This window comes from Rhinopithecus bieti, unplaced genomic scaffold (genome assembly GCF_001698545.2).
Source record: "Rhinopithecus bieti isolate Rb0 unplaced genomic scaffold, ASM169854v2 scaffold_28523, whole genome shotgun sequence".
NCBI classification, from domain to species: Eukaryota; Metazoa; Chordata; class Mammalia; order Primates; family Cercopithecidae; genus Rhinopithecus; species Rhinopithecus bieti.
The window spans coordinates 190,770-204,719 of record NW_016812413.1 but is presented as its reverse complement, the minus strand read 5'-3'; the positions used below and the strand labels follow the sequence as shown (position 1 = coordinate 204,719).

Below are 13,950 nucleotides of genomic sequence, written 5' to 3'. Positions count from 1 at the left end.
TTTTTTTTTTTTTTTTTTTTTTTTTTGAGAGGGAGTCTCTCTGTTTCCCAGGCAGGTGTGCAGTGGCGCGATCTCGGCTCACTGTAAGCTCCGCCTCCTGGGTTCACACGGTTCTCCTGCCTCAGCCTCCCCAGTAGCTGGGACTACAGGAGACCGCCACCACACCTGGCTAACTTTTTTGTATTTTTAGTTGTATTTTTAGTAGAGACGGGGTTTCACCGTGTTAGCCAGGATGGTCTGGATCTCCTGACCTCGTGATCCGCCCATCTCGGCCTCCCAAAGTGCTGGGATTACAGGCATGAGCCACTGCGCCCAGCCTCAACAGGCATTCTTAACCTTAAAAGAAAAGCTAGGGACAGTCCCTGCTTTGGGACTCTCACACTTAGAAATACCTTTCACTTTCTATGTGGATGAAAAACAAGGGATGGCTTTGGATGTTCTAACTCGAAGACTCAGGAATTACCTTAAACTAGTGGCTTATTTCTCTAAACAGCTAGACCAGGTGGCAGCTGGGCGACCAGGAAGCTGGAGATCTGTGGCTACCATCACTCTTTTGGTAGAAGCAGCAAGTAAGTTTACCTTGGGACAACAATTAGATGCTGTACCAACCCCCGCCTCACGCCACCCCATGAAGTACAGTGCAGAGGGTCCCAGAGGCAAAAGTACACCATGGCTACCAGGGGGCCAGTTACTTAAACATCAGGCCCTTCTGCTTGACACCCCAGATGTTACCCTAAAGTATGCTGATTTTTTTTTTTAAGACGGAGTCTCGCTCTGTGGCCCGGGCTGGAGTGCAGTGGCCGGATCTCAGCTCACTGCAAGCTCCGCCTCCCGGGTTCACGCCATTCTCCTGCCTCAGCCTCCCAAGTAGCTGGGACTACAGGGGCCCGCCACCTCGCCCGGCTAGTTTTTTGTATTTTTTAGTAGAGACGAGGTTTCACCATGTTAGCCAGGATGGTCTCAATCTCCTGACCTCGTGATCTGCCTGCCTCGGCCTCCCAAAGTGCTGGGATTACAGGCTTGAGCCACCGCGCCCGGCAAAGTATGCTGATTTTTAAACCCTGCTGCTCTGTTGCTGGACCTCATGTCCCAAGAAACAGATCCCCAACTCATTGACTCCTGCGTGGAAATCATGGAAGAGATCTACTCTAGAAGGCCCAACCTTGAAGACAAGCCCTTGTCTAACCCCAGTGTTGAGTGGTTTAGAGATGGAAATAGCTTTATTCATGAAGGAGTAAGAGAGGAAGGTTAGCCAACAAGAAGTCATTGAGGCCAAGGGTTTACCTTCTCAGACTTCTGCTCAAAAAGCAGAATTAGCTGCTCTAATTAGGGCCTTCCAGCTATGAAAAGACTTAAGGCTGGTTGTGGTGGCTCACACCTGTAATCACAGCACATTGGGAGGCCAAGGTGGGTGGATCACCTGAGGTCAGGAGTTTGAGATCAGCCTGGCCAACATGGCAAAACCCCGTCACTACTAAAAATACAAAAATTAGCCGGGTGTGGTGGTGGGCATCTGTAATCCCAGCTACTCAGGCGGCTGGGGCATGAGAATTGCTTGAACCTGAGAGGCAGAGTTTGCAGTGAGCTGAGATCATGCCACTGCACTCCAGCCTGGGCGACAGAGCAAGACTATTCCAAAAAAAAGAAAACAAACAAAAAAAAAATCAAGAGTCAGTGTGTTTACTGACTCTAAATACGGGTTCCTGGTGCTCCATGCTCTTGCAGCCATAGGGAAGGAAAGGGGACTATGAAGAGCCAAGGGATCCCCCATACAACTTTACACAGATCTTGGAACTTTTAGATGCTGTTCAACTCCCAAAGAAATAACAAGTATTCACTGCAGGGGACACCAGAAGGGAGACACTTTTATTATTAGAGGAAATTCCCAGGTGGAAAGAGCAGCTAAGGCCACAGCTAAGAAAACCCTGGTATTTCAGGCTGCTGCGCTACTACCAGGTACTCCATCCATGTCAGTGGCACCATACTATACCCCTAAGGAAATTAAAGGAACTGAGTAAAAGGCTTCCAGTGAGACCCCTCTGGATGGCTGCTAGAAAGTAACAAATTCTATTTCTGAGGCTGAGAAATGGGAAATAATTAAACGTTTTCACAATTCCTCACATTTGGACAGGATTCTCCGTTCAAATTAGTTTGCTAAATATTCTTGGGGAAGGAACTGTTCCAAACTATGAAAAGGGTGACCATTCAGGAAGCCACCCCATACCCTGATCCCTGCTTAAACCTGTAGAACACCAAGGAACATACCATGGTGAAGACTGGCAGACAGATTTAACCCAGATGCCACCTTACAGGGGACTACAATATTTGCTGGTATTTATAGACACTTTCACCAGGTGGATAGAAGCTTTCCCCACAAGGACAGGAAAAGTATTGGAAGTGTCTAAATTCTTACTTAAAGAAATCATCCCAAGATTTGGATTACCAAAAGCTTTGCAAGGTGATAACTGACTTCCCTTCACAGCTAAGGTGACCCTCCTATCTTCACTCCTCATGGAGATCTCAATCTTCAGATAACATAGAAAGCCAATCATGACATTAGCAAAGCTCTTTCAGGGGACCTCAGAGGCCTGAGTTTCTCTGCTGCTCATAGCCCTTTTGCATGTGAGGATGGCTCCAAAGGGAACTTTAAAGCTTAGTCCATTTGAAATGACTTCTGGAAGTCCCTTTTTAACTTTAGACCTGTTTGATGAAGAGACACATAGATTATCACTTAGGCCAGGTTCAGAAGGCCCTTCAACCATATGGAAATGAAATGTAACCTCCTCCCGCAGGGATAAGGATTAACTCCACCATTTGACCTGGAGAATTAGTCAAACTTCAAAGTTAATATTTTTTTTTTTTTTTTTTTTTTTTTTGAGATGGAGTCTTGCTCTGTCACCCAGGCTGGAGTGTAATGGCTCTATCTCACCTCACTGCAACCTCTACCTTCTGGGTTCAAGCAATCCTCCTGCCTCAGCCTCCTGAGTAGCTGGGATTACAGTCATGCACCACCATGCCCGGCTGGTTTTTGTTTTTTTGGGTTTTTTTTTTTTTTCTTTTTTTTGTATTTTTAGTAGAGACGAGGTTTCACCATGTTGGCCAGGCTGGTCTTGAACTCCTGACCTCGTGATCTGCCCACCTCAGCCTCCAAAAGTGCTGGGATTACAAGCATGCGCCACTGTGCCCAGCCTCAAAGATTCTTATGAGTCCTCACAGATGCCCGAGGAAGATGCCATGACCTACACTTGCAAACTCCCAGAAGACTTAAAGCTATTGTTTTGCAAATGCACAGATAAGTATTAATAACATGATGCTGTGGATGAGCATGAAAGTTTTTCTCTTACTCCTAATTATGATGTTTTCTATCTTACCACTTTGCCCTGCTGATGGAATTCAATAAAGGAATCTCTACCAGCAGGCACTTAGTTTTTACCCTTCCTAGGACCTTTAACAGATATCTTGTTACTACTAATCTTTGGTCCTTGCTTGTTTAACCTCCTTGTAAAGTTTGTGTCTTCTAGATTACAATAATTCCATGTAAAGATGATGCTAGCACAAGGCTTCCAACCCATCCCCTCTTCTGACCCAGAAAATAAAGACATCCTGCCTTTGGGCCTTTTAGAACAGGTATCCAGAGATTATACTTCTCCAATGCTAGGCAAGGTCTATGCTCACAACATCAGCAGGAAGCAGTTACAGAAGATGAACCTCCACCCTTCTGCAAACCCCTTAAGATTAAGGAGGAGTATATAATCTCTGATGGGGAAATGAGGTAGGAGACCAGTAGGACTTATTTTCCAGTCACAACCCCATTGAACAGAGCAGGATCTGGTCAAAACAGGGCGCAGTGAAGAAGCCTGCTGAAACCAGCAGATGATGATGAAAGTGACCTCTAGTTGCCCTCACTGCTTGTGAGCATAAAGACACTACCACTGGGACATGGCCAGTTTACAAATATCATGGCAACATACCTTGGCAATGAGCTGGAAGTTACTTTATATGGTTCTGGAAACTCCCTGCCCCTTTTCCAGAAAGTTCTGAAAAACCAACCTATTAATTGGCATATAATTAAAAGTGGGTCTAAATACAACTAGCTAGCAGCCCACAGACACCAACTCTGGGCACACTGCCTATGGATTAGCCCTGCTCCTGCAAGAAGCAGCACAGCACCAGTTCAATAAAAGTTGCTTTCTCTCACCAGTGACTTTCCCTTGAATTCTTTCCTTGGCAAAGCCACGGAAACTACAGTCTGGAAGAATTTTCCCAGGCTATGAACCGGTTTTGGGGCTTGCCTGCCCTGAATCACTACCACTGTTTCCTTGGATTTCCCAGGAATGTATATGTGTGAGACTGCTGTCCTGCTTATAGATCTGTTTCCTTGCGAGGAAACAGGAATATCTTGCCTGCGGCTTCCAGAGTTGAAGATACATGTAGTTTCACTACTGAATGCTAACATTTAATTTTGGAATCAAGTGATGTATTCAGACTGGTTGCTATCATTTTGTGGTATACATGTAGTAGTGAACACATTCGTGACTGAGTTTCCTGCTATTAGCTGGAGCAAGAAAGTTTTATAATTGTGATTTGTACCAAAAAAAAATCATAGGCAAGAGAATGTGTGTAAAATAAACTTTATTGTCAGAGGTTTCTAAACGTTCATCCTTTAAGGAAAACGGACATATGCTGAAGAGCTGATAAACAGTCTACAGCAATGTTATTCTAACCTAATCTTAATTCCAAGTCCTTGCCATTTTCTTCCAGCTGCTGTTGACTCCAGTTACATATAGGTTGGGGGAAGGGGATTATCTATGAATCTAGGCATCACTGTCTCTTGGGCAGTTATCACATTTGCAGGATGAAGGGATGTGATTTCTACAATCAAACTATCCATTTGGAGTACAAATCTGGAGTGGCTGTAAAATTTGCTTCTCAGAGATGGAGCTTTCAGATTTGGACTTTCAGTTGTTCTGTTGTTTCAGTTTTTCTCGTCAACTGGGGAACTGTTTGTGACTAAGCTTTGTTAAAAGTAGAGAAGAGCTTTTCATAGTTCCAACATTAGTTGTTACCTGAAATAAACAAAAACACACAGACACACAACTAAACGATAATGTTTGGTGAAGTTTGCTGATACCTAACTAGAGTGAAAGCTGGAGTGAGATCTAAGTGGTGATAGGTGCAAACTGAGTGCAGCTAAGTGGATAATCTCTGGTAGTGAAGATAATCTCTCTCCTAGAAGAAGATAGTAATAATAGATTGAAAAGAAAGTCTCCTGAAATGAACTAGCTGGCCTGTGGTGTAGGACACAGGACCCCAGCCACCTTATGATTCTAAAAGCCTTGCTCAAAGCCCCTGCAGATAAGTTACCTAGGTCTCTACCACCTCCTCAGCAATAATTGACTCTCCATAATACTCCTTTAGAGAGAAATAAAGTTCTTTCACACCTCCCAGGAAGGGATTTGCTTAGCCGCAAGTGTGCACATTCAGAAATAGCTTGTCATCCGAAAGAGAGGACAGTTTGCAGAGAAATAACCCTCTTAAGTCCACATCCTATTCCTTTTAAATAAGAGAGTGGTACCAAGGGAAGAGCCCTAGAATGTGAAAGCCAGCAGGGTGCTCAGATACTACCCAAGTACAGTTCCATCTTTGACCATAAGGAGACAATGGTGTCAAGAGACTCGGGCCATATGATCTGTGGGTGAAAAACCTGGGATGAGAATCGAGGCCTCAAACCTCTTCTACCCCATCACAGAGTTTAGGAGCAGTTAGAGGGAAGGCTTCAATCTGGAGAACACTAACAGGCTCTAGAGATTATTGGTTCATGGTGGCTGGGACAGAAATAAGGATTCACAGAAAGATGTTTATAGTGAATGTTCTTTTACAGTAAATCTTATTTTGGGATTTTGCTTGATAAAAAGGCTGAGCAAAAGTAAACAACTTTTATTTATTTATTTATTTATTTATTTATTTATTTTTGAGACAGTTTCACTCTTGTTGCCCAGGTTGGAGTGCAACGATGCAATCTCAGCTCACTACAACCTCCACCCCCCGGGTTCAGGCGATTCTCCTGCCTCAGCCTACCAAGTAGTTATGATTACAGGCATGCACCAGCATGCCCAGCTAATTTTTTTTTTTTTTTTTTTTTCATTTTCAGTAGGGACGGGGTTCCTCCATGTTAGTCAGGCTGGCCTCAACTCCCGACCTCAGGTGATCCTCCCAAAGTGCTGGGAGTATAGGCGCGAGCCACCACACCCAGCCAAAAGTAAAAATTTTCTAATTGCAATTCTGAACCACTTATGGGTTGTGAACTCAATATAGCGGACTGCATACTACTACAAGCTTTATTTAAATACTAGGTAGGGTGGATTACACATAGTAAAAGATTTTTTAAAAACTGATCACAAAGAATTGTGTATTTCTCATTGCATCTTGTGGTCAGAAAAGTTTGAGAAACTGCTCTACATAGGCAAATTATAGGTTCAATCTATACATCTACCTCTTTTTCTCTTCTCTTTTTTCCATGCTATACAAGACCATGGAGAGAGGAAGGCAAATTCCATCAATGGGTGGTGTTAAGCCTTTTCTATGATGTAGTTGTACATTTGGGACACCTCTATGCTGGTGACTTGAGATTCTAGTGGATAGATGGTCCTTTTCATCTCTAGCCACATGTTAAAATTGCTTGGGAATTTTTAATACTACTAGTGGCTTCCATCCACCTGGAAGCATTTAAATCAGAATGTTTATGTGTAGAGTCCAGGCACTTGTGTTAGTTAAAACCTCACCAGGCTTTATAATATGACAGAATAGTTTAAAGCTACTGAGTAGACCCACCCTATTTCCCACTATTCTGTTTCTCTCTCACCATAGGCATCTTTCCCATGAGAAAGTAAAGATTTCAGTCTCTCTTTTCACAGTCTCAAGTAAATCACTATCTTTCTCAATTGGACTTCCAAGGCAAAGATTTCTTTCCATTTATCTATCTGAATTTTTACAGTTGGCCTCTGGATTCCCTTTCCAAAGCTAATTACCACAAAGGCACCGCTCAAGTCAAGGAGCTGGCTTTAATACACCTGCACTTCAAATCATGGGTAAATAACTTTGCAGGCCAGGGTTGCTGGGTGCTGTGGATTGACATAAACTCCCAGGGTATTGCCAGCTCTGATGCCTCAGGCCAAGCTTGTGACTAAGTAACTCCAGTAACCCTGAGGACTGTCCTTACTCAGAAAGGGTCTTTGGAACAAAAACAAAACATAGGCATGAGAGGTGGTGAAAAACAAACAAAAAATCCCAGTGGTCTTGGCTTATACCTAACAGACTTGTGCAAGAATGGATATAAGGTGGGTACTGTAACAGCAGAGCTTAGTAAATACCAAGTCTGCAGTTCAAGGGATAGGCTGAAGAGATTTTTACAGGTTTGTAACATTTGTGGCCAATTTGAACTGCTTTTGTTTGCATTTGGTTTTTCTCCTCAGTGTAAGAGCTAGGCACAAGGGATATTATGATTTGAATCATAAATTTGTATTTTTGCCAAGGACCAAGATGAACGATATCATTTCATTTTTTAGTACTTTATTTTCCCATCAGTTTGAAATTAGGACTTTTGCTCCTTTTTTGGGCTTATACATCTTTTGGTTTTCACACTTTCCTCAAAGACCAGTAATAGAATCTAAATTATGAATTGCTTATTGGTTCAGTACTCTAGGGGAAAGTTGATTTAATCTTGACAAAATGTATTCAGTAAAATAATTGTTCTATCCACATATTTTTCTTTTTTTTCTTATCTTTCTTTTTTTTTTTTTTTTTTTTTGAGATGGAGTCTTGCTTTGTCACCCAGGCTACAGTGCAGTGGCAGCAATGTTGGCTCACTGCAACCTCGCTGCCCTTGGGTTCAAATGATTCTCCTGCCTCCAGCTCCGAGTAAGTTTGGGACTAACAGGCACGTGCCAACACGCCCTGCTAATATTTGTATTTTTAGTAAGAGGCGGAGTTTCACCATGGTTGTTCTCTTAAATCTTTTCACCTGTTTAAGTTTGTCCTTTCTCTTCTCCAATTTGCAATAGTGGAATGTGAGTGCACTGAAATACTGTATTTCTTAGAGGTACTTATTCCTGGAGCCTGGCAGTCTGGGGGCCTGGAGGGGGTGCATCTAGAAAGCAGCCAGTCTCTAAGTTGAGAATCACTATGAGAATGGTGGGTTACAAGGCTTTGAAGCAGCTCTGGCCTCCGTCCTCTTTTGTTTCTAAGTGGGGTGTGACAAGAGAAGGGACCCATCTGAGAGTGACTTCATATTGTGGCCTTTCACCACTTACCTCTGGAAATTTAATTCAGGCAAGCCGGGGTAGTCTCCGGTATTCTTCTCTGAGAACTCTGTTTTCATTATACAGCTGGACAATGGAATCTATGATCTGCCTGTAGAGGTTAGAGGTGCATCCTGTTCCAGGAAATAATTACAATTTACGCAAGTCATACACGTTTGCTTAAGAGAATGCTTTCTGCACATTCCATGTCCTTCCTCTCTATCTTAGCCTAGGGAGAAAACCATGGGGACTCAGGGCTGGAACTTTAGTGTGATGGGACAGAAGCTAAATTTTCACATGATTCTGAACAAATGCCAGCACATCACATGTATTATCATGTCCAATGGCTGCAATATGAAGGAGGCTTTCCTGAAATAGTTGCTGCTTTGGTATGGGAAGGGACCTGGTTACTGTTCTTCTGGCCCAGCACGATGTTGTGAAATGATGGCCTCTGTGTGAGAGCAATCTAAGAGGAGGGGAGTTGGAGAGAACCACCTTGGGGTGGTAGAATGAAGAGTAACCAGGACATAAGGGAAGCTGATGAGGATGGCAGCAGAGGAGACTCGTTCTGCTACATGAGGTGCTCAGAAACCTGAGTTCTACTGAATGCCAATCACATAAGAAGCAGAGAGACAGCAGGCGGTGTACAGAAGCAGACAGAAGACAGCAGACAGCCTAGGAATCACAAGAATGATTTTAGAAGTAGATACCTCTAAGATGGAGGCAATTCTTTAAGCCTATTTAGTCACCTATAAATAGGAATGATAGTAGCTGCCCTACCTCTCTCGCTGGGACATTTGTAATGAATAAGTGAAGTAAAGTATGTCAAGGTGCTTGAAATCTATAAAACTCTGCCCCAGTCACATGCCTTTAGAAAAATACATATTGCCAGAAGCAGACCAACTTGGGCCTCTCCTACCATTTTCTTCGTCGAAGCTGCTGAGATGACGTTGCAGCTTTTCTTTCAGGCAGTTGTTGACGAAAAGGGTTTCCTTCAGGTGCTGCCGCTGGCTCTGGATCTCATCTTCTGCAGTCATTCCACCAGGACATGGAATGAGATGGGAAATGAAGAATGCCGATCACTAAAGGGGTAATCAGGGGCCTCTCATCAAGATCCCTGCCCTTCACCATTCTTTTGCCAACTTCATCTTTTCATCAGGGAACATAAGGCAACTTTCTTTAAGAGCTTTTAAGGTTTCAAACAAAGCATGGCCAAGTGCTAAGCAAACTCCCACATCAAGATATGGGAAGTATAAGGCAGGTTGACAGGAGGTGGGAAAACACTGAAGGTCTCTGAGTAGGGCTTTTCTAGCACTTGGAAAGGTGTGACCACCTCCTTGAGATGACTTACAGGTACTAGGGTATATCTTCCTCTCTACAAAATATCTCTCCTGAACATCTTTATTTTGTTGTTGTTTTTTGACAGAGTCTCATTCTGTCACCCAGGCTGGATGCAGAGGCACCAATTGGCTTACTACAACCTCCATCTCCCAGGTTTGAAGGATCCTCATGCCTCAGCCTCCCGAGTGACTGAGACTACAGGCGTGCACCACTATGCTTGGCTAATTTTTGCATTTTTAGTAGAGACAGGGTTTCACCATGTTGGCCAGGCTGGTCTCGAGCTCCTGACCTCAAGTGATCCACCCACCTAGGCCTCCCAAAGTGCTGGGATTATAGGTGTGAGCCATTGTGCCCGGCCCTGAACATCGTTAACAGATGGTAGTGACCTTCCTCTGCACCTTATTGTGAAATTGTAAAGAGAAATAAGGATGCCTTTGTCAGAGGATGGTGTAATAAAAGCCACATACTTACACCCATCACTGACAAAATGACAAGCCTAATATGGTTTATATTACTATGAAAGCTTAGTGAGTGAATTAATATGGTCTCTTTCTATTGTGTAGAAGAGTATATTATAGTCCCCTAACAATCCAAACTTTTGCCCCCAAAGTAAAGTCAAACATTCAAGTAAGGGAGAGGAGACATAGGTCAAGGTTTTAATCTATACACACACCAGTGAGACTACCAACCCAAAGGGCTCTTATATACCTAGAGAAGCTCCAATGGCTAGTGTGGAGTTATTCTGGGAAGAGGGCATGCTGGTGGAATTGCTGTTAGATTCAGCCTTTTCTCCAGCAGATAGCCTCATTGTTTATTTAGATTGAATTACAACATTGAGACTAAACTAACAGAGATCGTAAAAACACCTTGGTGCTGCACAAAGATTGAGAACCCTGGCTATTTACCAAAGGGTTGCCAAGATCAAAGTCTTGTCTTTATGGAAATCCCCTGATACTTTACTAGTCAGATGGAACCTTATGGGAAAGCAAGCACCTGAGGGGAGATGGAGACCAGAGCTTGAAATTATAATTGCACCTCCAAACATATGGACAAGCCTGCCAACATTCTTGGGATGGCTAGAACAGCTTGGGAAAACTGTTCAGGAACTATAATTATCAAGAATATTTCAGGAAGCCTGGGCACGGTGGCTCACGTCTGTAATCCCAGCACTTTGGGAGGCAGGGGTGGGTGAATTGCTTGAGCTCAGGAGTTTGAGGCCAGCCTGCGCAACAAGGCAAGACCCTGCCTCTACCAAATAGGCAAAAAAATAGCCAGGAGTAGTGGCATGCATCTGTGGTCTCAGCTACTCAGGAGGCTAAGGTGGGAGGGTCATTTGACTCTGGGTTGTAGGTTGTGGTGAGCTGAGATCACGCCACTGCACTCTAGCTTGGGTGACAGAACAAGGGACCCTGTCTCAAAAAATTTATATATTTCAGGAAAGATAAGATATCCCATTTTAAAGAAGGAGATCTGTTAAATGGATTTGTACATGTGCTGCAGCAGTGGCAGAGAGTCTGCCATAATCTCTTCACTCTCTCCATTCTGGCCTGCTTTGAGTATACCAGCTTGCAGATGCCATTCAGGGCCAGAGGGACTGAGGTAAGGACAGGAACAGAGCAAATTACCTGACCCACACCAGGGACCTATACTTAAGACTTGATCCCAGAGCTGTGTTCAGCCTAATCACTTTTTTAAAGTGAATCTTCAGGGCCTGCCTGCAGAGAATAACATCTCTCAATTTAGACAGAGGTGTTGAGCATGTAGAATGTAGGAGCTATGGAGAGATTGATGGAGCTTTATTTTCTTGTCAAAGGAGCACTCACTGGCTAAATCCAGAGCAGAGGAGTCTTCCTGTGCATCAAAGAGGAAGGCATTGCTGCTGGGAAGCTGGTGGGAGTCTTGGCGGCTGCAATGAGTCAAATACTGTTCATCTAGTGAGTCTTCCAGGACTTCATCCATTTCTTCCTCCTGGGTCTCCCTCCTGAACCTGGTGGAATAGGCAAGACAAGGGATTAAACCAAGGCAGCCTGGAACCACAGCTTCATAGCCAGTTCTGATCTGAAGCTCATGGAAGAGGCACCAAGACCAAAGGGACCATCATATCAAAGAGAAAGTATACAATCCACCTTTGACTGGGAATATAGTGTGCCGAGAGTTAGTATAGAAGTGAAAACAGCAAGTGATCAGTGCATTGACCTCATGACACACAGGTAAGGCAGCAGACTCAACAACTACTCTAAAATACACTCAAGGCACACAGGACACACAGAGACCCATACTATTGGCTTCAAAATGCTGTGTTCAGATTTTATTTAATATGATGTGGAGTGGTCCATTGAATACTGGCTCTTGAGACAACGTAACATCCCAGGGCTTTTGCAGATTTTAGACCCCTAGCTCTAAATACTCAGTATGGTTTCAATTTATTTTCAAGGTAATTTTCTGGCTATAAAATATCTGCCAACATAATTCAGGACAACTGTGCAGAAACCAGATAGGCATCTCACTTTGGTTTGCAACCATATAGGATTTAAAGATACAGAAACCAGGGATCCCTGGTTAGTTTACTTTTCGGTAAGAGTGACTAGTTAACTAAGCGTAAGAAATTACTAGGAAATAGGAACCAATACAAGAACTGCAAAGAGAGCAGAGAACTGTTTTTAAAAGGACACATTGTATAATCAGTCAACAAAAGAAGGAACACTGAGCAGATTTCCTGCTTTTTCTAGATCTGGGACCTTAACCCTCTTGAGCCCTTGCTTCGGAATTCTCTTAGATTTGATCAGTCCATTATCAGCCCCTTCATCATTAGAGTTACCTGGAAGCCAATAGTCTTTGCCTGTTTTCATTTTTCTTACCGTTTGTGATTTTTCTACAAATCAAAATTACAAAGAGCTGGTCAGAAATTTAAGCAGGTCCCATTTCACACATTGCACACACGGGGCCTATTATGATCAGGGACATACACTTTACATGTGTGTTCAGAATGCTCTCTAGAATTATTGCAAGGAAGGCCTCGGTTGTGTCCTTTAGAGAATGGCCTGGCGGCTTGCCTGAGTCCACTGACAGGGGTGTTCCTGATTGTGGTGAATCATCACCATGACATCAGCTGCCTGAAGCAGAGCAAAAAGTTTTAAATGTCCTTTGCTCCCCAAGTTCAAAGAATTCTGCCTGGCTGCCCTTTGGACTTTCTCCAGTTGTAACCTTCCTTCCTGCCAACAGGCTGGTTGGCCAGACCATGACTTGTGTCCCCATTGCTACTCACACACAGAACCTGCTCCAGTCCTCGGAGAGGACAAAATAGCCCTGTCCTACCTCTACTGCAAAACCATAAGGACTGCCGCAGGTGCCTTCAAGTCTGTCCCCGTTGTGCTTCTCAGATGTTTCTTGGGGGTAATTCTTTTTTTTTTTTTTTTTCTCAGTTTGTTAGTGAGAATTGGGGGGTGATTCTATGAAAAATATTCCAGTATAAATCAACTTTTCTAACATCAGCTTCTACTATATCCAGTGCCTAAACTAACTCCAAAAGATGTGGAAGTTTATCTGGGACCTGAAAATTAAATAAATAAATACCCTGAAAGAGAAATACACTCATGAACATTAAGACACTACTTCAAACTGATCTGTAACAGAAGCCGTGAATTATGAATTTGACCCACTTACCAAATGAGGACACAGAAATTTCAAGAAGGATCAATCACTTGCCACAAAGTTGTAAATACAGTGCTGAGACTGAGCCCAGGTAATTCTGATTCTTAGCCCAGGGGTCTTCCCATTCTAACAGGCTCTGCCTTCTGTCATACTGTTCTTTCTGACCGCAAAGGTTGAATGGAGACTTCTGCTTCTGGCCAAGTTTGGGAGTAATAGGGACACAGATATGTCCTCCACCTTAACAACTAGAAACTGGAAAAAAGTTATTTTATAACTGTAGCTTCAATATTGGATATAATGCCCAGCACAGTACAGTGATCCCTCAGCAGAGAGAAAATAAAAGAGGTGAGCCTATGATTGCTCCAGTTACTTTCTGAGATTGTCCAACTGAGAGCAGGGAGGGAGGACCCAGGCAGAGCCTGGTAGTAAGCTTGAAGAAGTCAGGGTGGCCTAGACATGCACAGGACAGATCTAGAGAAATAAATTGCTGCACAGACAGAATGCCTTGGATATCTGTCCTTCATCTTCAGCTAAGTACTCATTAGTACATGAATTGAGGAAATTATGCAAAGCAGGGAAAAGAACTTCCCCCAAAAGGAATAATATCTGTAGCTCACACAGAGCTTGCAACACTTGGTGTTTCCATCAACTACAGTGAAAA

The 13,950-nt window shown here is 43.4% G+C and overlaps 1 protein-coding gene across 2 annotated transcripts; it reads right to left on the bottom strand.

Moving 5' to 3' along the window:
• Window positions 1-4,615: 4,615 nt before the first annotated feature.
• On the bottom strand, window positions 4,616-11,625 carry LOC108544965 (myomegalin-like). Of its 2 annotated transcripts, none has more exons than XM_017896392.1 (4): window positions 11,462-11,625; window positions 9,217-9,339; window positions 8,310-8,431; window positions 4,616-5,066 (listed from the first exon to the last, which is right to left on the bottom strand). In XM_017896392.1, the coding sequence occupies exons 1-3, from the start codon at window positions 11,595-11,597 to the stop codon at window positions 8,325-8,327; spliced, it is 366 nt and encodes a 121-aa protein (XP_017751881.1). In that variant the 5' UTR covers window positions 11,598-11,625; the 3' UTR covers window positions 4,616-5,066; window positions 8,310-8,324. The 2 variants fall into 2 exon arrangements, with proteins under 2 accessions (XP_017751881.1, XP_017751882.1); XM_017896393.1 differs by having other exon boundaries at window positions 9,217-9,324.
• Between the last annotated feature and the right edge of the window lie 2,325 nt (window positions 11,626-13,950).

What these genes read in the sequence shown, in the direction of transcription:
- LOC108544965 (XM_017896392.1), bottom strand. Translation starts at nt 11,597, where the DNA reads ATGGATGAAGTCCTGGAAGACTCACTAGATGAACAGTATTTGACTCAT. An exon ending in CTCTGCTCTGGATTTAGCCA is followed by an intron (nt 9,340 to 11,461) that starts GTGAGTGCTCCT and finishes TTCCATGTCCTG; the next exon opens with GTGGAATGACTGCAGAAGAT. An exon ending in CAGCTTCGACGAAGAAAATG is followed by an intron (nt 8,432 to 9,216) that starts GTAGGAGAGGCC and finishes TTCCTGGAACAG; the next exon opens with GATGCACCTCTAACCTCTAC.